The 22,903-nt window shown below is 41.6% G+C and overlaps 1 protein-coding gene across 6 annotated transcripts in view; it reads right to left on the bottom strand.

The window, feature by feature from the left end:
* The window catches only part of AMPH (amphiphysin), a 367,517-nt gene extending 347,552 nt beyond the window's left edge, over positions 1-19,965 (bottom strand). For 2 of the 6 annotated variants that reach the window (XM_066388210.1, XM_066388211.1), the window contains exon 1: positions 19,571-19,961. In XM_066388210.1, the coding sequence (XP_066244307.1) occupies positions 19,571-19,639 (69 nt within the window). In that variant the 5' untranslated portion in view covers positions 19,640-19,961. Of the gene's footprint in view, positions 1-19,570 lie in introns of all 6 variants that reach the window. The other 4 variants (XM_066388208.1, XM_066388209.1, XM_066388207.1 and 1 more) reach the window with 3 other exon arrangements.
* Between the last annotated feature and the right edge of the window lie 2,938 nt (positions 19,966-22,903).

Below are 22,903 nucleotides of genomic sequence, written 5' to 3'. Positions count from 1 at the left end.
ATCAGACAAGACAAAAAATAAAAGGCATCCATATCGGAAAAGAAGAAGTAAAGGTATCACTTTTTGCAGATGATATGATCCTATACATTGAAAACTCCAAAGAATCCACAAAAAGACTACTAGAAACAATAAGCCAATACAGTAAGGTCGCAGGATACAAAATTAACATACAGAAGTCAATAGCCTTTCTATATGCCAACAATGAAACAATTGAGAACGAACTCAAAAGAATAATCCCCTTCACGATTGCAACAAAAAAAAATAAAATACTTAGGAATAAACATAACAAAGAATGTAAAGGACTTATATAATGAAAACTATAAACCATTGTTAAGGGAAATCGAAAAAGATATAATGAGATGGAAGAATATACCTTGTTCTTGGCTAGGAAGAATAAATATAATCAAGATGGCTATATTACCCAAAGCAATATACAAATTTAATGCAATTCCCATCAAACTTCCAATGACGTTTTTTAAAGAAATAGAGCAAAAAATCATCAGATTTATATGGAACTATAAAAAACCCCGAATAGCCAAAGCAATCCTAAAGAAAAAGAATGAAGCTGGGGGCATTACAATACCTGACTTCAAACTCTATTATAGGGCCACGACAATCAAAACAGCATGGTATTGGCAGAAAAATAGACACGCAGACCAATGGAACAGAATAGAAAGTCCAGAAATAAAACCACATATATATAGTCAAATAATTTTTGATAAAGGGGCCAACAACACACAATGGAGAAAAGAAAGCCTCTTCAATAAATGGTGCTGGGAAAACTGGAAAGCCACATGCAAAAGAATGAAACTGGACTACAGTCTCCCCCCCTGTACAAAAATTAACTCAAAATGGATCAAAGATCTAAACATAAGACCTGAAACAATTAAGTACATAGAAGAAGACATAGGTACTCAACTCATGGACCTGGGTTTTAAAGAGCATTTTATGAATTTGACTCCACAGGCAAGAGAAGTGAAGGCAAAAATTAATGAATGGGACTACATTAGACTAAGAAGTTTTTGCTCAGCAAGAGAAACTGATAGCAAAATAAACAGAAAGCCAACTAAATGGGAAATGATATTTTCAAACAACAGCTCAGATAAGGGCCTAATATCCAAAATATACAAAGAACTCATAAAACTCAACAACAAACAAACAATCCAATAAAAAAAATGGGAAGAGGATATGAACAGACACTTCTCCCAGGAAGAAATACAAATGGCCAACAGATATATGAAAAGATGCTCATCTTCTTTAGCTATTAGAGAAATGCATATCAAAACTGCAATGAGATACCACCTCACACCTGTTCGATTAGCTATTATTAGCAAGACAGGTAATAGCAAATGTTGGAGAGGCTGTGGAGAAAAAGGAACCCTCATACACTGTTGGTGGGAATGTAAAGTAGTACAACCATTATGGAAGAAAGTATGGTGGTTCCTCAAAAAACTGAAAATAGAACTACCTTATGACCCAGCAATCCCTCTACTGGGTATATACCCCAAAATCTCAGAAACATTGATACGTAAAGACACATGCAGCCCCATGTTTATTGCAGCATTGTTCACAGTGGCCAGGACATGGAAACAACCAAAAAGCCCGTCAATAGATGACTGGATAAAGAAGATGTGGCACATATACACTATGGAATACTACTCAGCCGTAAGAAATGATGACATCCGAACATTTACAGCAAAATGGTGGGATCTTGATAACATGATACGAAGCGAAATAAGTAAATCAGAAAAAAACAGGAACTTCATTATTCCATACGTAGGTGGGACATAAAAGTGAAACTAAGAGACATTGATAAGAGTGTAGTGGTTATGGGGGGAAGGGGGGAATGGGAGAGGGAAAGGGGGAGGGGGAGGGGCACAAAGAAAACAAGATAGAAGGTGACAGAGGACAATCTGACTTTGGGTGATGGGTATACAACATAATTGAACGACAAGATAACCTGGACTTGTTATCTTTGAATATATGTATCCTGATTTATTGATGTCACCCCATTAAAAAAATAAAAAATAAAAATAAATAAATAAATAAATACATAAAACCCTTAACAGAAAGATTACAAAATGAATTTAAAAGATCAAACTTTATATTATCTACAAGAAACACAATTTAGATTCAAAGACAGATAGAATGGAAAATATATATGCAAACAGGAAGCAAAAGAGAGCTGGAGTGGCTCTACCAATACCAAACAAAATAAACTTCAACACAAGAACTGTTATTAGACATAAAACATATTTTAAAATGAAAAAAGTCAATTCAGAAAGAGGATTTAAAACATATAAGCATTTATAAATCTAATAAATGTGTACCAAAACACCTGAAACAAAAACTGAAAGAATTGAACAGAACAGGCAAATCAACAGTAGTAATTGAAGACAAAAATACCCTACTTTTAATAATGAATAGAACATTTAGACACGAAGATCAACTTTAACACTATAAACCAGTAGTCCCAATACATGTCTATAGAACACTACACTCAACAACAGCAAAATACAGTTCTTGTCAAGTGTACATAAAACATTCTCTGTGATATACCACATGTCAGACCACAAAACCTCAAGTAAAAGGATTGAAAATACATAAAGTATATTATCCAACTATGACTGAATGAAATTAGAAACAACTAACAAAAAATTGGGAAAATTTATAATATGTAAACATAAAATACATTCCTAAATAACAAATATTGATAGTTCAAAAAGAAATCATAAGACAAACTGAAATATACTTTGAGATAAATGAAAACACAACATACTAACATTTTATGGGATGCAGTTAAGGCAAAGTTTAATGACAAATCTGAAGCTGTAAGCACCTATATTAGAAAGGAAGTTGTCAAATCAACACACTAACCTTTTGTGTAACACTAAATACTAACTAAACCCAAAGCAAGCAGAAGGAAAGAAAAACTACAGAGTACAGTGAAAATAAATGATATAGAGAATAGAAAAAAATAGAGAAAAATCCATGAAACCAAAAATTGGTTCCTTTAAGAAATTAACAAAATTGACAACCCTTTAGCTAGAGTAACCAAAGAAACAGAAAAGATTGAAATTGCTAAAATCAGAATGAAGATGACATTATAATCAACTTTCAAGAAATACAAGATTATATATAAGGAAGTCTATAAACAATTGTATGCATATAAATTAGATAAACAAACTAGGTAAAATGAAAAATTCTTGGAAACACATTACCAAAACTAACTCAAAAAGAAATAAAAATCTTCATAGTTTTCAAACAAGGAGATGTTATTAGCAAACAAAACACTTCCCATAAATAAAAACCCAAGCCTAGGTTGCATCACTGCTGAATTCTACCCATACTCTGGCCAGCTGGTTCAGTGGATAGAGCATCAGCCCAGCATATGGATGTCCCAGGTTTGATTCCCCTTCAGGGCACAGAAGAGAAGTAACCATCAGCTTCTCTTCCCCTCCATCTCCCCCATTTCTCCCTCTTCCCCTTTCACAGCCGGTGGCTCAATTGGTTCAAGCATTAGCCTCAAGCACTCAAAATAGCTCTATTGATTTGAGCATCAGCCCCAGACAGGGGTTACCAGGTGGATCCCAGTCAGGGTGCATGCGGAAGTCTGTCTCACTATCTTCCCTCCTCTCACTTAAAAAAAAAAAAAGAATTCTACCAATGTATTAAAGGAATTAACACCAATCCTTCACAAACTTCCAAAAAATAGGAGGGACACCTTCTCAATTTGTTCTTTGAGGCCATTTTTACTCAGATACAAACCAGACAAAATTCTGTTCAGACGGAAGGTAGATAAATGTGGCGCTTGTAACCTGCCACAACCACATTAAAATTACAACTAAACTAAATAGCAACCATCATTCAGAACTGCCTGAAATCTATCTGAACAAAAGTTCTATAACTAAGGATATAAAGATGAAGCCATGTAGGGACTGGTAGTAGGGGCAGAAACATGGAATTGGCAGGACTCATACCCATGTAAGGTGGTGAAAAATCAGGAGGGATGGCTTAGTTGCAGAGGTCCACTCTGAGAATTTAGGGTCCCAGCTCACACCAGGCCCCCAAAGCCCAGGATTCCAATGCCAGGAAGAGAAGTCCCCATAACTTAGGGCTGTGAAACCCAATGGAGACTGAGGCTGAGTAAGACTGAGGGCTACTAGTTTCAGGTGGTTCTGTTAAAGGGCCTACAAAAAGACTTACTCAGTCTCATTTTCTCTGATCTCCAGCTCTGAGGCAGCAGCTCTAAAGGCATCAGAGACATAAAGGAGAAACTGAGTTGTCTGGCTTCAGAGCAAGAGCTAGAGGGACAGCTTTCTTCCAGACAGAAGAGCTGAACAAGGTCATTGTTCCTCTGTTGAGCTCTCTCCCTGTAAGCCCACACTGGCACCATATCTGAGTCTTCATAACCTGGCTAATGACATACACCTTACCCTGCTGATTCCCTGAGACCTGGCTCCACCCACTTGCAGGTCATCCAAGTCTCTTTCAGTGGCATTGCCATACAAATGGCCTGTCTTAGCTATTGCTGTGGACCTTCCTAAAAATCTCTCAAAGATCCACAAACCCTAAACAATCAGCACCTTCAAGCCCAGAACAAGTGGCAACCATCTGCAGATCAGTTTGTAGCTCATGTCAGGTAGCCCCGGAAAAGACACAGACAGCAGTTGGTCGTGGCCTGCACCTTCCAGTAGGCTTCAGATCACACTGAAGCACCACCTGACCTCATCTACCAGCAACACGCAAGTGGCACATTCATTAACAATCACAGTCCTGCTGAAATGAGTTCTTCTCTGTGGGGTGGGCCCCTACACAGCAGCTCCTCCACTGTAGTCTCAAACAGTCCTCACATCTGGTGGACCTGGGATTCCATCCCTCCCTTTGATATGCCAATAGCAATCAAGGATTAACTATAACAGGAGGATGCACACAGCCAACATGGTGCAGGGGGGTGGGGGGAGGCACAGAGATGCACATGGAGCTTCCTGCTCAAATGACTGGGGAGGCTGTATCACTGGGCCCAACAGGACATCTACTACATAAGGTCACTCTACCAAAACTGAGAGATGTAGTAGCTCCATCCAACACACAAAAACACATATAGGAAGGCTGCCAAAATAAGGAGATAAAGAAACAGGTCCCAAATGAAAGAACAGAACAAAACTCCAGAAAAAAGAAAAAAAAAATTGAGACAAGCACTCTAATAGATGCAGAGTTCAAAACACTGGTTATAAAAAGTTCAACAAACTTAGGGAATGAATAATGAACTCAGTAAGAACTTTACCAAAAAAGATAAACCAGTAATAAATGAAGAATACAATAACTGAAATGAAGAATACACCAAAAGGAATCAACAGTAGATTAGATGAAGCAGGGCATCAAATCACCAATTTGGAACATAAGATAGCAGAAAACATCCAATTAAAACAACAACAATAAATTTTTTTTTCCTGTATTTTTCTGAAGCCGGAAATGGGGAGAGACAGTCAGACAGACTCCCGCATGCGCCTGGCCGGGATCTACCCGGCACGCCCACCAGGGGGCGACGCTCTGCCCACCAGGGGGCGATGCTCTGCCCCTCCGGGGCGTCGCTCTGTTGCGACCAGAGCCACTCTAGCGCCTGGGGCAGAGGCCGAGGAGCCATCCCCAGTGCCCGGGCCATCTTTGCTCCAGTGGAGCCTTGGCTGTGGGAGGGGAAGAGAGAGACAGAGAGGAAGGAGAGGGGGAGGGGTGGAGAAGCAGATGGGCGCGTCTCCTGTGTGCCCTGGCCAGGAATCGAACCTGGGACCTCTGCATGCCAGACCGACGCTCTACCACTGAGCCAGCCGGCCAGGGCACAACAATAAAATTTTTAAAAATTAGTAGAGTTTAAGATGCCTGTGGGACAACACCAGGAATACCAACATTCTCATCATGGGGTGACAGAAAGAAATGAGAGAAAGCAAAAAAATAAGAATTAAAATTAAACCCATTTGAGAAAATAATGACAGAGAACTTTTCTAAATTGGCAAAGAAAATAAAATAGATAATAAATCCAGGAACCACAGAGCGTCCCAAACAAGATGAACCCAAAGAAGCCCAAACTTAGACAAATCATAATTAAAATGCCAAAGGTTAAAGACAAAAAGAGAATCTTCAAAGCCACAAGAGAAAATCAATTAGTTACATGCAAGGGAGCTCCATAGACTATGAGCTAATTCCTCAACAGAAACTTGGCAGGCAGGCAGGGATTGGTACAAAATATTCAAAATGATGAAAAGCAAGAACATACAATCAAGACTGCTCTACCCAGTAAGACCATCATTTATAATCGAAGAACAGATAAAGAGAGTCCCCAATAAGAAAAACTTAAAGAGATTTCATCACCATCAAACCATTATTATAAGAAATGTTAAAGGATCTTCTTTAAGAAGAAAAAGAAATAAGATAAAATATAAATAACAAAATGGCAATAAATACATATTTATCAACAATTATTTTAAATGTAAATGGAGTAAATGCTCTAATCAAAAGTATACAGTGGCTAGGGCCCTGGCCAGTGGGCTCAGCAGTAGAGCATCAGCCCAGCATGTGGAAGTCCCAGGTTTAATTCCCAGCCAGGGCACATAGGAGAAACACCCATCTGCTTCTCCACCCTTCCCCCTCTCCTTCCTCTCTGTCTCTCTCTTCCCCTCCCACAGCCAAGGCTCCATTGGAGCAAAGTTGGCCCAGGTGCTGAGGATGGCTCCATGGCCTCCGCCTCAGGCGCTAGAATGGCTCCAAGGAAGCAACACCCCAGATGGTCAGGGCATCACCCCCTAGTGGGCAAGCCAGGTGGATCTCAGTCAGAGTATGCTCGGTCTGTCTCTCTGCCTCCCTGCTTCTCACTTCAGAAATATTAAAAAAAAAAAAAAAAAAAAATACAGTGGCTGAGTGGATAACAAAACACAACCCTTACATATGATGTTTGCAAGACACTCACTTCAGTTTGAATGACACACAGAGACTGAAAGTAAAAGAATAGAAAAATACATTTCATGAAAACGAAAATAAAACCAAAAATGGCTGGGTTAACGATACTTATACCAGACAAAACAGACTTTAAAACAAAGGCTATATAACTAGAGACAGCAAAGGACTCAGAAATTCCACTTCTGAGTATTTATCTGAAAAAACTCAAAACACAAGATCAGAAAGACATATGCAACCATAGGCTAATTGCAACACTACTTAAAATAGCCAAGATATAGAAGAAACCTGTGTCCCTCAATAGATGAATGGATAAAGAAGTAGGGGTAATGAAATATGCCTCAGCCATAAAAAGAAGGAAAAAGAATGAAATCTTGCCATCTGCAAAAACATGTATGAGCCTGACCTGTGGTGGCACAGTGGATAAAGCGTCGACCTGGAATGCTGAGGTTGCTGGTTCAAAACCCTGGGATTACCTGGTCAAGGCACATATGGGAGTTGAAGCTTCCTGCTCCTCTCTCTCTCTCTCTCTCTATCTCTCTCTCTCTCTCTCCTCCTTCTCTCCTCTCTAAAACGAATAAAGTCTTAAAAAAATTAATTAATTAATTAAAAAAAAACATGTATGAACTTAGAGGGCACTGTGCTGAGTGAAATAAGTCAGGCAGAGAAAGACAAATACCATATAATTTCACTTATATGTAGAATATAAAGAACATAATAAACAAACCAACAAAACAGAAACAGACTCATACATACAGAGAACATTTTGACAAATCACCAGAGGTGTGGAGGTTTGAAGGACTGGTAAAAAAAAAAAAAAAAAAAAAAAAGTAAAGGGAAAAAGAAGTCAAAGTACAAATTGGTAGTTACAGAATAGTTAGAAGAATGTATGTATAGCATAGTGGACATGGTCAATAATATTGTAATAACTGTGTATGGTGCCAGATGGGTATTAGATTTTTCAGGATGATCTCTTAGTAAGTTATATAAATGTCTAATCACTGGGTTATACACCTGAAGTTAATATAATATTGTATACTAACCATAATTAAAAAATAAAAAATTATTTAAAAAACAAAGACATCACAAAAAAACTACAAAACAGTATCTGTTAAGAATATAGAGGCCTTGGCCTATTGGCTCAGTGGTAGAGCATTAACTGGGCATATGGATGTCCCAGGTTCGATTCCTGGTCAGGGTACACAGGAGGATCAACCAACTGCTTCTCTACCCCTCCCCCTCCCATCTCTCTCTTTTCCTCCCACAGCCATGGCTCAGTTGGAGCAAGTTGACCCTGAACACAGAGGATGGCTCCATGACCTCACCTCAGACACTGAAAATAGCTTGGTTGTCAAGCAATGGAACAACAGCCTCAGATGGGTAGAGCATCGCCAACTAGGGGCTTGCTGGGTGGATCCCAGTCGAGCACACACAGGAGTCTATCTCTCTGGCTCCCTGCTTCTCACTTAAGAAAAAAAAAAAAGAATATAGACACATAAATCGTCAACAAAGTACTTTTTAAAAAAATTATGCTTAGGCTCTAATGGTCTAGTTCCTAGAAAATGGAGCTGTGTCCACAAGTGGTCAAAATCATCCTCCGAGTTTTCACCAAATCCCATACTAAATTCATTAAGCAATCTCATTACTATTCACCCCTTAATAAAACAGACAAAATAAATGTAATTATAAATCTCTCAAACTCACCCCATTGACTTCTGTCACCCACCAAAAATATGCAGCAGTTTTTTGAGGCAAGTCTTTCTACCTTTGTGATTGATGCATTAACCAGCATTACTCTAAAATTATAATTTTTTTGAATTTTTATAAAGTGAGAAGCAGGGAGGCAGAGAGACAGACTCCCACATGGGCCTGACTGGGATCCACAAGGCATACCCACTAGGGGGCAATGCTCTGCCCATCTGAGGCATTGATCTGTTGCAACCAGAGCCATTCTAGCATCTGAAGTGGAGGCCATGCAGCTAACCTCAGCACCCAGGCCAACTTTGCTCCAATGGAGCCTTGGCTGTGGGAGGGGAAGAGAGATATAGAGAGAAAGGAGAGGAGGAAGCGTGGAGAAGCAGATGGGCACTTCTCCTGTGTACCCTGACCGGTAGAATCATAATTTTTTTACAGAATTAGATTACACAGACTACAACCTTCCATGCTATACAATATTCCTAATAAAAAAAAACCATTGGCCCTTGATGAAATATCTCCAAACTGGCCGATTTATTCAATATTTAAGTAGGCTATTTTAAGTATGGTACTTTTTAAGCATTCCATAAGGATATTGCTTTTGACCTTCTCTTCACTACATTGGAGAGAAATTTATAGTTACTGGGTAGTAGAAAGCTTTAGTCTAAAATAACCTGGAAGTGGGCCTAGCAACTCAGAAGCACCACAAATCTCAACGAAACCCCCTTCTCTAAAGCAGTGTGCTTACAAACTTCCTTACTTAAGAGATTCTGGTAAGTTTGTAACTATGCCCAGGAATCTGCATTTTAAATTATCCCCTCCTCAAACAGTTCTAAATACACTTTGAGAAAACACTGCCCTGGAGGTACCTGACTTCTGGATTCCATCTCTATGGTTAACAGGATCAAGTATGAGCCCATGTAATTCCCAGGAGAGCCCTCTCATGTCCCAACCCCTTGTTTCAGAATGCTTGTCAGCCCCTGCTCACAAGCATCTCCTAGAGGGGTGGGAAGAAAAGTCTGGGCATCATTTCCCCCTAGACCTGGAGAAAAACTCACTAAACAGAGAGCAGGCAGAAAGCTGATAGTCTGCTATAGAAATATGTGGATTAAAGAGGCAGGATTTCCTGGGAAAATGTCTCAAATATCGAGGAATTATAGAACAAGTAAATGGTATCACATTGTTCTGGGCTGTGCTACCACAAAGGGGGAGATTCCTCTAAGGACCATCTATAGTATGTTACTCAACTGCCAGCCTGTTCCGAAGTAGTAGACACTGTCAACTACAGAAAATTCTCCACCAAATTTAAGAGTCTTGACAATCATTTTAAACAGATCATTCCTACATTCAAGATGACAGCCTGCAAAATAATCAAGTCCAGCATACACATAATTGAGTGTAGCTCCTGTCAGCCCTAACTACGTTTTTGTGTTCTCCCTTTTTCTCTCTCTCATTAAATGTTGGGAATCCAAACACAATCAAATCTTTTACAAATTATCTTTCTACATGTGTGACAATTAAGAATTTTATAAAAGCTTTCTTTTTTATTTTGAATTTCTGGTGGCTTAAGAGACCCTACAAAGCCAGGAAAGTGGACTGTGTTGTAGTTTCCTGCAAAGGGATCTTTGAGTCACTGATAATTCAGAGGGCAGGTCAGCTCTGAATCAATGTCCGGCCTCTGTGTCGAAGAGGAGCTTTGCCCCTGAAGTACTCCTCAACATGTGAGGATAAAAGTCTCATCACACAAAAAAGGGACTGCTACTATAGTAGGATGCTTCCAATTAGGATCCACTTGACCTCATTAAATATGCAAATAATAGACGAGATCATTTATAAGGCCGATATTAATGGTTGATTCTAATTCCTATATTCTACCTTTTTTATTTTTCTTCTTTATTTTGAATAAGGGCAAAGAGACTGATGTATGGAATGACCCCTGACTCCTCTTGCCTAGATAGGTGTCATTCATCTTTAAGACCTCAGCTTAAAATCTACCTTCTTCGGGTAGGTGTACCCAATCCTGGCACTCTGGGCGAGTTTCCTAAGTATTTATTTTTAATGTATTTTCCTCCTCACAGAACATTTGGTTATGATTTTTCATTAATACCTATGTAGTTATTAGTACATTTAAGGGTTTGTATCTCTATGCTCAACCAGGACATCTTTGTTGACTGCTTATTATAAGTATCTAGTGAGTGCCTTTCACATATTACATGCATAAGTGACTCAGAATGAATGAATGAGTTCTACCACACTGACATCACAATAGAATATACAACTATTTGAGTATGGAAATTTAGCATCCTTTATTCAAGAGCACTAGGTGCCGTAACAAAAGTCCATCTATGCATGGGCCCATGTGTATTTTATTAAGCCATTATAAGCACTTTAAGGTTCCTTCCACTTCTGAACGAAACTTTCAGCTAAATACCTACATGAAAATAAGATGGAAATGACCAAAACGGTGGTTCTCTGATTTTTGTATGTCTGTTCTAAGTAACTTTAGAGTCATCAAACGCAATCTATGACTATAATATAGCAAATATTTCAAAACTAACATCTTATTCGTGGCTTTATCCAACTTCATTTCTAATAGGAAATTTGCTCAACTGTATTCTCAGGAAGTACATCTACTTAAATACCAAGCTTAATTTTACATTTTGAATGAATTAGAATGAAGTTTCAGTGTTTCTACATTAAAAGTTTGCCCATGTTCTCAGTTGGCCCATAAATCGTGATTACTTTCACTTTGATTTGCATAATGCTGTGTATAGTCTTATAATAGTCTTTTCATGGTAGATTCCTTGAACCCTATGATGATAGCAGTTTCATTACATAAATGTTAGCTATTATTGAGAAAGTCCAGGAAATTATATTTGCAACACAAGAAATCTTTACATTTCTTTTCTCCTTCACAGCCCTCCTCAGGCCCCCTTTTTTCCGCAAGAGTCCTACTCGGAGGACCCCTAGTGGGCCACCTGGAAAAATATTTAAAACTTGTTCAAATAGTAAAACAGAAATTCCCAGACTGTCGAGAATGTCTTTGTATTATTTTTAATTTTGGCAGCTTCTAATACAGACATAGAAAATGATCTTAGTCCTGGCCAGCTGGCTCAGTGGTAGAGCGATGGCAGAGCTTGTGGATGTCCCAGGTTCAATTCCCAGTCAGGGCACACAGAAGAAATACCCATCTGCTTTTCCACCCCTCCCCCTCTCGCTTCTCTCTTTCTCTCTCTCTCTCTCTCTGTCTCTCTCCCCTCTCCTGCAGCTTGGAGAGAGTTGGCCTCGGGTGCTGAGGATGGCTCCATGGCCTCCACCTCAGGCACTAAGAAGAGCTTGGTTGCTGAGCAACAGAGCAACACCCCAGATGGTCAGAGCATCACCCCCTAGTGGGCTTGCCAGGTCGATCCTGGTGAGGGCACATGTGCCACCCTCCTCCCACTGGAAACAAATTATCTTAGTGAAAGAGAAGGTACAAGCTCATAAATTTTTTTTTTGTTGTATTTTTTCTGAAGCTGGAAATGGGGATAGACAGTCAGACAGACTCCCGCATGCACCCGACCGGGATCCACCCAGCACGCCCACCAGGGGGCAACGCTCTGCCCCTCCGGGGCATCGCTCTGTCGTGACCAGAGCCACTCTAGCACCTGGGGCAGAGGCCAAGGAGCCATCCCCAGAGCCCGGGCCATCTTTGCTCCAATGGAGCCTCGCTGCGGGAGGGGAAGAGAGAGACAGAGAGGAAGGAGAGGGGGAGGGGTGGAGAAGCAGATGGGCGCCTCTCCTGTGTGCCCTGGCCGGGAATCGAACCCGGGACTTCTGCACGCCAGGCCAACGCTCTACCACTGAGCCAACCAGCCAGGGCCATAAAATTTAGAAGCAGGTAAAGAGGAAGTCTTCAGATGACCTGAAAGGAAAAACCCTGGATAATAATAATAAATCCCAGAGAAATTAAATGTTTAAGTAAAAAGGCTGGGTAAACAGACTGACTGCATGTGTTTATTTCTATCTCCTCCCAAAATCCAATTAGAATGACAGTAAAGGAATAAAAAAAGGTATAAACATATAAGGATAAAAACAAGTGAGGCATCATCAGTAGACGAGAGAATTTAATACATTTTAGCAGAAAACAGGACAGAAGCGTGGAACCAACTCAACAGAACAGAGAAGCTACCAAAAAAAGTGCCTATGCACAGGCTTAGGACCTGGTTCCATCAAGCACCCAGAAGGTGGAATTAAACACAGCATTGACATCAGGGTACTGTTTGAAAATCCAAGAATATAGAATAGATTGCCCTTCAAGTCCCTTCCTTGACCTCCACACTGAAAGGAAAGACCTAGGATAACAGCTATACGGAAAGCCTAGAAAAATAAACATCAGCTCAGGTTAGGGGCAAAAGGCAGATTCCAAAGGTGTGGGTCAGAGGAATGGGGCACAAGGGCTTCTGCTACACTGAACCTTTGATAATAATACTGAGAGGCATTTGACAGATCTGACAAAGTAAAAAAGAGCAATTCTAAATAGTGCACATTAAAATAAGCAATGAGAAAAAAGATTAACTCCAAGGAAAACAAAAAGCTGTATGAAAGACTTAATCTCAGATAGGACTTCATAAAAAATTTAAAACTTTAGCTAATCAAAGAGCACCATTAAGAAGAACTGTATGATTTCACACATATGTGGGATATAAAAGTAAGACTCATGGACATAGACAAAAGTAAAGTGGTTACTATGGGGAGGGCGGTACAGAAGACAGGGTAGGGAGGAGAAGGGAGTGAAGAGGGACAAATATATGGTGACAGAAAATGATTTGACTTCGGGTGATGCATATACAACATAATCAACAGTTCAAATGCTATAGAAATATTCACCTGACACCTATGTACTCTTATTGATCAATGTTACCCCATTAAATTTAATTTTCTAAATAAAATTTTTAAAAAAGAAAGTAAAAAAATCAAGCCACTTTCTAAGAGGAAATTTTCATGAGATTTCTATCTAACAAAGGACTCATAGCTGGAATATATAAAGAAATTCTATAGTTGAATAAGAAAATGACAAGATGCCTGACCAGGCTGTGGCACAGTGGATACAGTGTCAACCTGGGACACTGAGGACCCAGGTTTAAAACCCCGAGGTCACCTGCTTGAGCATGGTCTCATCCAGCTTGAGCGGAGGCTCACCCACTTGAGTGTAGGATCATAGACAGGACCCCAAGGTCGCTGGCTTGAGTCCAAAGGTCACTGGCTTGAACCCAAGATTGCTGGCCTGATCAAGGGGTCACTGGCTCAGCAAGAGCCCCCTGGTCAAGGCACCTATAAGAAGCAATCAATGGACAACTAAAATGCAGCAATGACGAGTTGATGCTTCTCATTTCTCTCCCTTCCTCTCTGTCCCTGTCTGTCTCTCTCTCTGTAAAATAATTTTAAAAAAGAAAAAGAAAATTACAAGCAACCCCATTAAAAACATAGACAAAAGACTTTAACAGACAGTTCACAAATTAAAATACAAAATTACCAGTAAGTACATGAAAAGATGCTCATCAGAGAAATAACAGTAAAGGAATTTTAAAAGTATGAATGTAAAAAGACAAAGAACAGAAAAGGCATGATGGATGGGCTGGTATCTGGTATGACAGAAATGTTCTATAACTTGACCTGGATGTAGCTATGCAGATATCTATAAACTAAAAAAAAAAATTCACCAATCTGAATCCTTTTTATGTACTTCAGTAAATGAAAATTATATTTTAATTGAAAATATACAATCATCAGAAATTAACACTTTTTGCTATAACTATATGATTAAAGGATGTGGAATCGGGATGAGTGTACGAGAGCTGAATCTTTATCTTTACAAACATGAAAGGATAGAGCAAAAAGCAATTCTATCAGCATATTTTCTGAGAACTCATAGTTGGTCTGAGCTGCTTCTGGGAAAGACTGGAGGTTGAGGAAAGGGAGAGAACAAGGGACTGCTATTTTGCACACTTAACCTCTTACCAACATTTGATTTTTTTTAAGTGAATATGTTAATTTGCTGAGGAAATTGTAAAGAAGTAGTTGACTGTAAATTATTAAATATGTGGTTATTTATACAAACATGAAGTAGAGAGAAGACTTTTTAAGCATGCCTTAGTGATCCCTTTTATTTTGCCAGCACAGCAAAATCTGCATTCTAAATTTCCTTCCGCTCTACTAACAGTCCCTACAGTCCAGAGAAACCTCTCCATCCCAGCTCCAACAGCAGCTTGTGAATCAAACCCAATCCAACCCATGGCCCTGGCCCTTGTCCAGAGAAGACTTTTTGTTTCCAGCGATAGTCACAAGGCCCAGCTTGGGCCATTGAGGGCTATATTGTATATAGACACTCTATTACTTAGAACTGCTGGCAGCTCTCTTGCCATCAGAGAGAATTACTTGCCCCAAAATGGAGCTGACAGGATAAAGAAAAGAGATGAGAGATGGGAGAAGGCTCTGGAGCCCTGATATCTGTGATGGAGCCCTGGACTCCACACAGGCCTAACGTTTGTCTATCCCTGCCCTTTTCATAATTATAAGAGGCAGTATCATGTAATGGGACCCAAGCACTGAACTGCTTGGGTTCAAACTCTGGCTTTACTACTTACTGTATGACCTTGGGCATGTGATATAATCTCCTCCTCATCTTTAGAAAAGAGATGATAATAGTACCTCCGTCATAGAATCAAATGAATTAACATATATCATACACACATATATACACATACTTCTCTAGGAACATATGTATAATAATATATGTATATAACTTAATACAAATATATATTTACATGTTAAAATATCACTTAAATTTATATGAGCAAAACCATATTTTTATTTTTAGCAATTTAAATTTCCTTTTTTTATTAGGCCAGTTTAAACTGAATTTTCTGATACTTACAAATGTCAGGATTCTGAATAATTCAGCACACAGAAGCAAACCACACAATTATTCAAAACAGGTAAGCAAATATTCCTAAAAATAAACATTCTCCACATTTAAAAACTCATCAAAATATTTAAAGATAAATAGAAAAGGAAGAAAGAATGTTTGCAACCTTTAGCATTGGAAAATGAAAAATGTAAAAATGCAAAGAAAATGTAGTTTCTAAAATTGAAACAAGTGAAATAAATACAAACTAATTTTTTCCAATGATGTAGATAAAGATTGTTTTAAGTTTTATTATCCATTGTTGGCAAGTGTCTCACTGACAGCTGGTGAGAATATAAATTGATACAACCTTTCTGAAAGGCAATATAGCTATAATAAAAATAAAAATAAATGTACCTTTGAAACAATAATTCTTTGTCTAGGTATTTATCTAAGGAGATGCTTACCTGTGTCTGCAAACATTTTCCCTACAAGTTTTCTCACTGATTTGTATTTATAAACAGGAACATTGAAAACAGAATGTCCAAAATATAGGGGGTTCATTAAAACCCATACAGTCCAATACTATTCAGTCATTTAAATGTTAATTGAAAATATACATGTAATAATAAAGAATGTTCTTAATTATTAAATGAAATAAACAGTTTGCAAAGCCACATATACTTATCCATGGGGGATACATTCCAAGACCCCCAGTGGGTGCCTGAAACCATGGATAGTACCAAACTATATAAAGCTGTTTTTTCTATACATAAATATCAGTAAGAAACTTTACTTATTTATAAGTTAGGCACAGTAAGAGATTAACAACAATAACTAAATACTAAAACAGATTAACTGTAACAATATACTGCAATAAATGTTTTGTGAGTGTGATCTCTCTCAAAACCTTTTGCTGCTGCACTAACCCTTTCTTTTGTGATGATGTGAGATGATACAATGGCCACAAGATGAGATGAAGGGAGGTGAGGGAGGAAGGTGCAGTGACATAGTGTTAGGCTGCTACTGACTTTCAGAGGATAAGGGTTACTTGGACACAAGTACTGTGATACCAAATATACAGGTGGAGACGCCGGACAAAAGGATAATTCTCATCATGGCCAAGACAGAGCAGGGAGGTGAGATCTCATCACAATATCCAGAACAATATATAATATAAAACTTATAAATTATTTCTGGAATTTTCCACGTAATATTTCTGACTATGGTTGACTGCAGGTAACAAACCATAGAAAGCAAAACCGAAGATAAGGGTAGTATAAGTCTATATTTCAGTTGTATAAATATACATATGAAAAAAGATCTACTAGGATGCACCTCAAATGATAGTGAAATCTCTGGGTGGTAGAATTATGAATGACCTAACTTACTGCGGGAGTTGTTTTAAGCTTACATGCATATTCCATTCTGTCTCCAATGAATTTTCAATTAGAAAAAATGTATTTTAAATTCATAAAAAAGCCCCAGGTCACTTCTGAGAGTTTCACTTGTGCATTTGAAACCCGAATGGTGCAAGCTGTTGGGTGAAGTACAGAAAGACAGATAATGAGAAAGTCAAGGAAGTGAACTCTGTTTTTAGAAAATTTGGTTGTAAAAACAAGGAGAAAGGGTTTCAAGAACATATATGGCATATAGGTAGTTTTTAGGATGGACTGTGAGCACTGGAGAAGAGAAAGGCCAAAAATGCAAAAAGAAGGACTCCGGGGGTGATGTCTAATGAAGCCTGCAACACCCTGTGCTACCCATTGTCCAGCACAGGGGTTGGGAACCTATGGCTCGCAAGCCAGATGTGGCTCTTTTGATGGCTGCATCTGGGCCGCAGACAAATCTTTAATTAAAAAAAATAATAACATTAAAAATAGAAAACATCCTCATGTATTACAATCCATTCATGTCCTACGCTCATGTTCATGGTTGTGGGTGGCTGGAGCCAATCACAGCTGTCCTCCGGGACAACACCAAATTTTTATTGGATAATGCCTAACGTACACGGGTCGTTTTATGGCTCTCAGGGAATTAACATTTTAAAATATGTGGCGTTCATGGCTCTCTCAGCCAAAAAAGGTTCCCGATCCCTGGTCTAGCAGCGTCCTTTGGACGTGGCTGTGTGATCTCACCTGGGTTCCCACTGGCCTCTTCCTTTGTGTTGCAAGGCTAGGGAAGGTTACAGAATCTACCTGGAGGCAGAACCCATACTCTCAGCCTCTAGGTGTCTCAACTCCCTAACCTAGGTGCAACAGGCATTTTTCATCCAGGGAAGAAAACGGGACTTTTGAAGTTCTGTGCAAGACTCCCTACCCCACTCCCAAAGAAGAGTGCGCACCATCCACAACTGCAATCACAATATGCATTTGGCCTTAATAATGAAAAAGTGAGTTTTCAACAAGTCATAAGGGCTCGAATGTTCTGTAAGACAGATTACATTTTCTTTTCATTTATTTTTGGCATATTAACATCTGGTGCCTTAGATTAAGAAATAATATGTGAAAAGCAGACTATATTACTAAATTCCTTCACAGATGGAGTAGATTCAATGAAAAGCTTCAGACCAAAGATTCAAGTAATTACTTGGAGGTAGGGACAAATACCTACAATACCTTAAAGGGGGTAAAATATGAAAAAATTATGACAAAAGCTGGCTCAGATCCCAGTAAATCCTGGCTACTCTCTGGACAGGTAACCAGGGGCTAGAAGGGGGCAGGAAGCCTTGCTAATTCTACTACTGAAGGAGCATGGAGGAGGATCACGTTAATTCAGGATGAGCTTGGGTAGATATTAAAAGAAATACAATCCTCTTAGTGCACTGAGAGTGTGCATGTGTGGAGGGAGGGTCCAGAGGCAGCCTCCAGTCTCTCCAGCTGTGACAAGCAAAAGGACCAGTGCCCATTTCACTCTGCTTCTGGGTTAGCGGGAAGTGGGGGCCGCGTGACCCTGGACCTGAAGAGGAAAACTTATTGCCACAGTGAGCAACGCAGGATATCTCACTTTTAGTAAAACAGGAAAGTGCTAGACACCCAGTATCTCAGGGATGGAAAACCCTGTCTCTGAAAGGGAGAACACAGCTGGACTGATACAAACCATGAAGTTCATTAGCTGGTGTTTATTTTCAAGTACTGCGCTCAAGCTACCATAGGAACGTTCTTTGCTCAGAACACAAATGAGGACCTTAGTGCCAGGAAGATCTGCACTACAGCATGACAAGCAGCTTCAAGGCAGCCGGCCCGGCCCTGTGCCTGGTACATGATCCCTCCAAGCTCAGGGCTGCACGGTGTGGACCTGGGATCCAGGTGGCACACATCTGGGTGAGAAAAATGAATCGCTGTGGCCAACTGACTGCGGGGCTTGTAAAACAACAGCGAACCCAACCAGTGCAATAAGGATATTTTTAATGCAATAAAATGCCCTCCTTTGTACAAAAACGTTCAGAGAAAAAGTGTTAGTGTTAGGTTCAGGTCATGTTCACTTTTGACCTTCCAGAAAAGGACACTGGCGTCAAAGGGGGCCACACAGAGAGACTAAAAAAGACAAAAAAAAAAGTGTGCATGTAGATATGTTTTGAACTCCGGGGTTCACTCCACAGCACTGTATTAAAGCCATTGGGTTTTCACGGTCAGTCCTATTTATCAAAACAGATTTGGGGGTAACGCCTGTGCTAAACAGTCCCTTCCCGCTGCATTCGCGTAGCCAGAGAATCACCCAGCGGAGGGACAGCTGCCGCAATCTCCCGCCCGAGCCTGCGGGCGCGTCCTTCCAGCTGGTTGCGGGCAGGCACCGAAGCAAGATGCGCTGGGCTCGGGGCAGCGGACCACCCGCCGCATCCGCGACTGCTCGCGCCCGGCGCCGCGCTCAGAGCCCGCAGCGCGGCGAGGCGGGTTCGGAGGCGGACGGCTCGGCAGACACCGCGCTCTAGGCCCGGCCGCGCTCCCCCGGCGCCCGCCCCGGCCCGGCGCTGCAGCTCTCGCCGCCGCGCACCCCGCCGCCGCGTCCCCGCCACCTGCGCCGCCGCCCGCTTCTGACCTTTTCCTGCGCGCGGTTGAGTCGTTTCTGGACGTTCTTGGCGAAAATGCCCGTCTTGATGTCGGCCATAGCTGCGGATAGCGGAGCGGGCGCGGGCCGGCGGGGCGAGCAGAGCGGGCGAGGAGCGCGGGCGCGGCGGCGGTGGAGGAGCTGCGGCCCGGCGGCGGGGAGGGAGGGCGCGGCGCTGGGCACCGCTTAAAGCGACAGAGTGCCGCGGGGCGCCGGCACAGGAGGCTGCGTCGCGCGGAGCGGTGCGGGCGAAGAGCAGAGGGAAGATGCCAGAAGTCCAAAAGACAGGATAGTGCCGCAGTGATGGAGAAGGCGGCCGGGAGGGGAAGAGGGACGAAGCTAGCAGCAGACCCAGAGCCCAGAGGCAGCTCAGGGAGGCTTCGAAGGCGGAGTTTGTGTAAGGGTCGGGTTTGAAGGGATCCACTTGTTTCCAAGCAAAAATAAAAAAGCGGGGAGGGGAGGGCGGAATAGAGGGGAGAAGAGGGAAGGGAAAGCCTGGGCGTGTGGGAGCCAACAGGACTGGACCTGCTCTGAAGCAGAGGGGCTGGACTGGTCTCCCTGGAACGCCAGAGAGTGTACCACTCATGGTCCCTGTGTTCAAGAAACACTGGGCCTCGCCTTATAGAGAAGCCCACTGCTCGGGGGAGCTGCCTGGGAAACCAGGTCAGTGCAGGGGTCAGAGCTGCAGTAGAGGCAGTTAGGCAGGAAAGGAGGGAAGAACCAGTGCTGAAACTCCTTTAAACCTCAGGACAAGATGGGGCCTAGGTAGGAGGTTCCATGTTGAGAAGGGTCAGCTCTTTTGAGCCAGGTTCTATGCTTTGGTGATCTCTGTAATTCCTGCCCTGAGCAGAGAGACCCTGGCTCAGGCACTCACTCCCCAAGAAGCGTTGCATGGAAGGGTCAGGTCCTGTGTTGCCTCACATCAGCATTATAAGACCCAGGCCTCCTAACCTGTTGCTTCTTGCAGACCTTCTAGAAACCCAAACAGGAATGTACCATCCTCTATATCAGGGGTCAGGAACCTATGGCTCACGAGCCAGATGTGGCTCTTTTGATGGCTGCATCTGGCTCGCAAACAAATCTTTAATAAAAAAAATAATAACATTAAAAATATAAAACATTCTCATGTATTACAATCCATTCATGTCCTACCGCTCATGTTCATGGTTGCGGGTGGCTGGAGCCAATCACAGCTGTCCTCTGGGACAACACCAAACTTTTATTGGATAATGCATAACGTAAACGGGCCATTGTATGGCTCTCATGGAATTACATTTTAAAATATATGGCATTCCTGACACTCTCAGCCAAAAAGGTTCCCGACCCCTGCTCTATATGCTTAGCAGAGGTAAGAATAATGGAGATACCCTACTCCTCCCTAGAGTCTTGAAGGCTCTGATGAATAGTCGATCTATTCATACTTCGGTCTCCCTGAGAGTGTGAGGAAAGCAAGGAAGATGGCCTCGCACACAGGTTAGAGTGATCAGGCACCTGGAGTCCACAGGAGCATCTGCACCTGTGGAGTAGAATTACACTGTAGCCCTCTATAAACTGCCCAGAGGCAGATTAAGGTATGTTCAGGCCCTGGACGCAGAAGAAAATATGGGCCCCTTACATTAGGAAAAAAGTGTAAGCTTAGGGTTTTGAGGGGCCCTTCAGAAGTAAGGGGCTAGGGCGCACACCCAGTGTGCCCCCTGTTAAATCTGCCTCTGAACTGCCCCTCAGTATTCACTCCTTGTGCAGTCCCCCACCTTAATTCTATAATGACAGTGTGACTGCCTTTTACCAAAAAGATGTGGTGGAATTATACTGTGCCGGTTCCAGGCCTAAACCGATGAAGGCAAGCAGATTTTGCACCTTGAGGAGGCCTGTGCCTCCATATAGAAGTCAGCTTTCCTGCTATAAAAAGCCCCTGAAGGGGCACATGGAAAGGGGCCCGGAGGTTAATTGGACAGGCAACATGGCCCAGATGTCCCTGCATCCTAGCTGAGCCCAGCCTCCAGCCAGCCCACGGGCTGAATTTAGCCATACAAATAATCTTTAGGAAGACCAGCAGAAGGCTCACTCAGATGATCCCCGCTGAGAGTGCAGAATGGTAAGCAAATAAAATGATAGTTGTTTAAAGCCACTAACTTTTGTGGTGGGGTGTTGCTGAAATACCCAGTCTATTCACCTGGCTCTTACTTCCTTAGGATGACTATTCATTCCAGTTTGCCTGGGAATGAAGGGGTTTCCAGAACATCGGACTTTCACTGCTAAAACCAGCAGGTAAACCTGGATGAGTTGGTCACCTGAGTTCCTACATTACAAATAAAGAGATCAGAGGGAAGGGGAAACTTGACTCCTCTATCTGTCAACGTTCAGTAGGAAAAATGCTTAGAAGCCAGGAATTTCCATCAGCTCAATAAAGCCAGGGGCTCAGAAACTGACCTCTGCATTGGGATCTTGGCCATGAGGATACAGGCCTCAGAATGCTGGAATGCACCAAAATGTCCTGCAGCATATTAAGCCGTGGTTACCGATACTATGAGTGAAGAGCCCTGTACTCCCATGCTGAGCCTGGCCTAAGCTCCCACAGCGGACATCACTGCCCTCTCTAGCCGTCCAAAGGGGGAGTTCCCAGCATTGGGTTTGCTTTCATCTGCTTCCTGGAGCCCAAGTCAGCAGTTCCCACTGCACCAGCCATTGTCCCTGTGTGCAGTTATTCCCCTCACTAAGTTTTGGAACACAGTGAATGTCTCTGGAAATAAAATTGCAAATGGTTAACTTTTGTTTTCATTCAGATGCCCATATCTAGTTCTGTCGTGTGGGTAGAAAAGGGAAGCTTGTCATTTCTTGATAAATTCTATTTGGAATACATGATGAGGATCTTAAAAAGTTATTATGTGCAAACTGTTTTTCAAATCATTTCACTCTGGCTGACAAGAAAACTGGTATCCTTCTGCAGGTCACCATGTGGCTCACGCTAGCCACTCTGGAATATTGGCAAAGCACTTTGGCTGACATTTAATACGAGCTCCACAAATATTTGTTGAAAAATGCATGTATACATGAGATTAGCTCATCCTTAGCTATTTACCTCATAATTCTGGAGTACTACTGAAATAGAGGTGGGAGGGGAAGGGGACCCTGACTGCAATGATTTTTAAACATTGTTATGCCATATTGTGAAGTCTTTTTCATAAAAGTCCTCTGCAGGACCCAAATATATTCATCAGATGGTTGCAGAGAGTGTGGGATGCCCAGAGTTCCACGCTTTATCCCTGCAGCTGTCTCTGAGGGAAAGTCTTAGAGCTGCAGAAGACCCTGTACATGGTGGAGTCC

The sequence above is a fragment of the Saccopteryx leptura genome, chromosome 6, assembly GCF_036850995.1.
Source record: "Saccopteryx leptura isolate mSacLep1 chromosome 6, mSacLep1_pri_phased_curated, whole genome shotgun sequence".
Taxonomy (NCBI): Eukaryota; Metazoa; Chordata; class Mammalia; order Chiroptera; family Emballonuridae; genus Saccopteryx; species Saccopteryx leptura.
The sequence above is the reverse complement of the archived record's forward strand: the minus strand, read 5'-3'. Positions and strand labels throughout refer to the sequence as shown.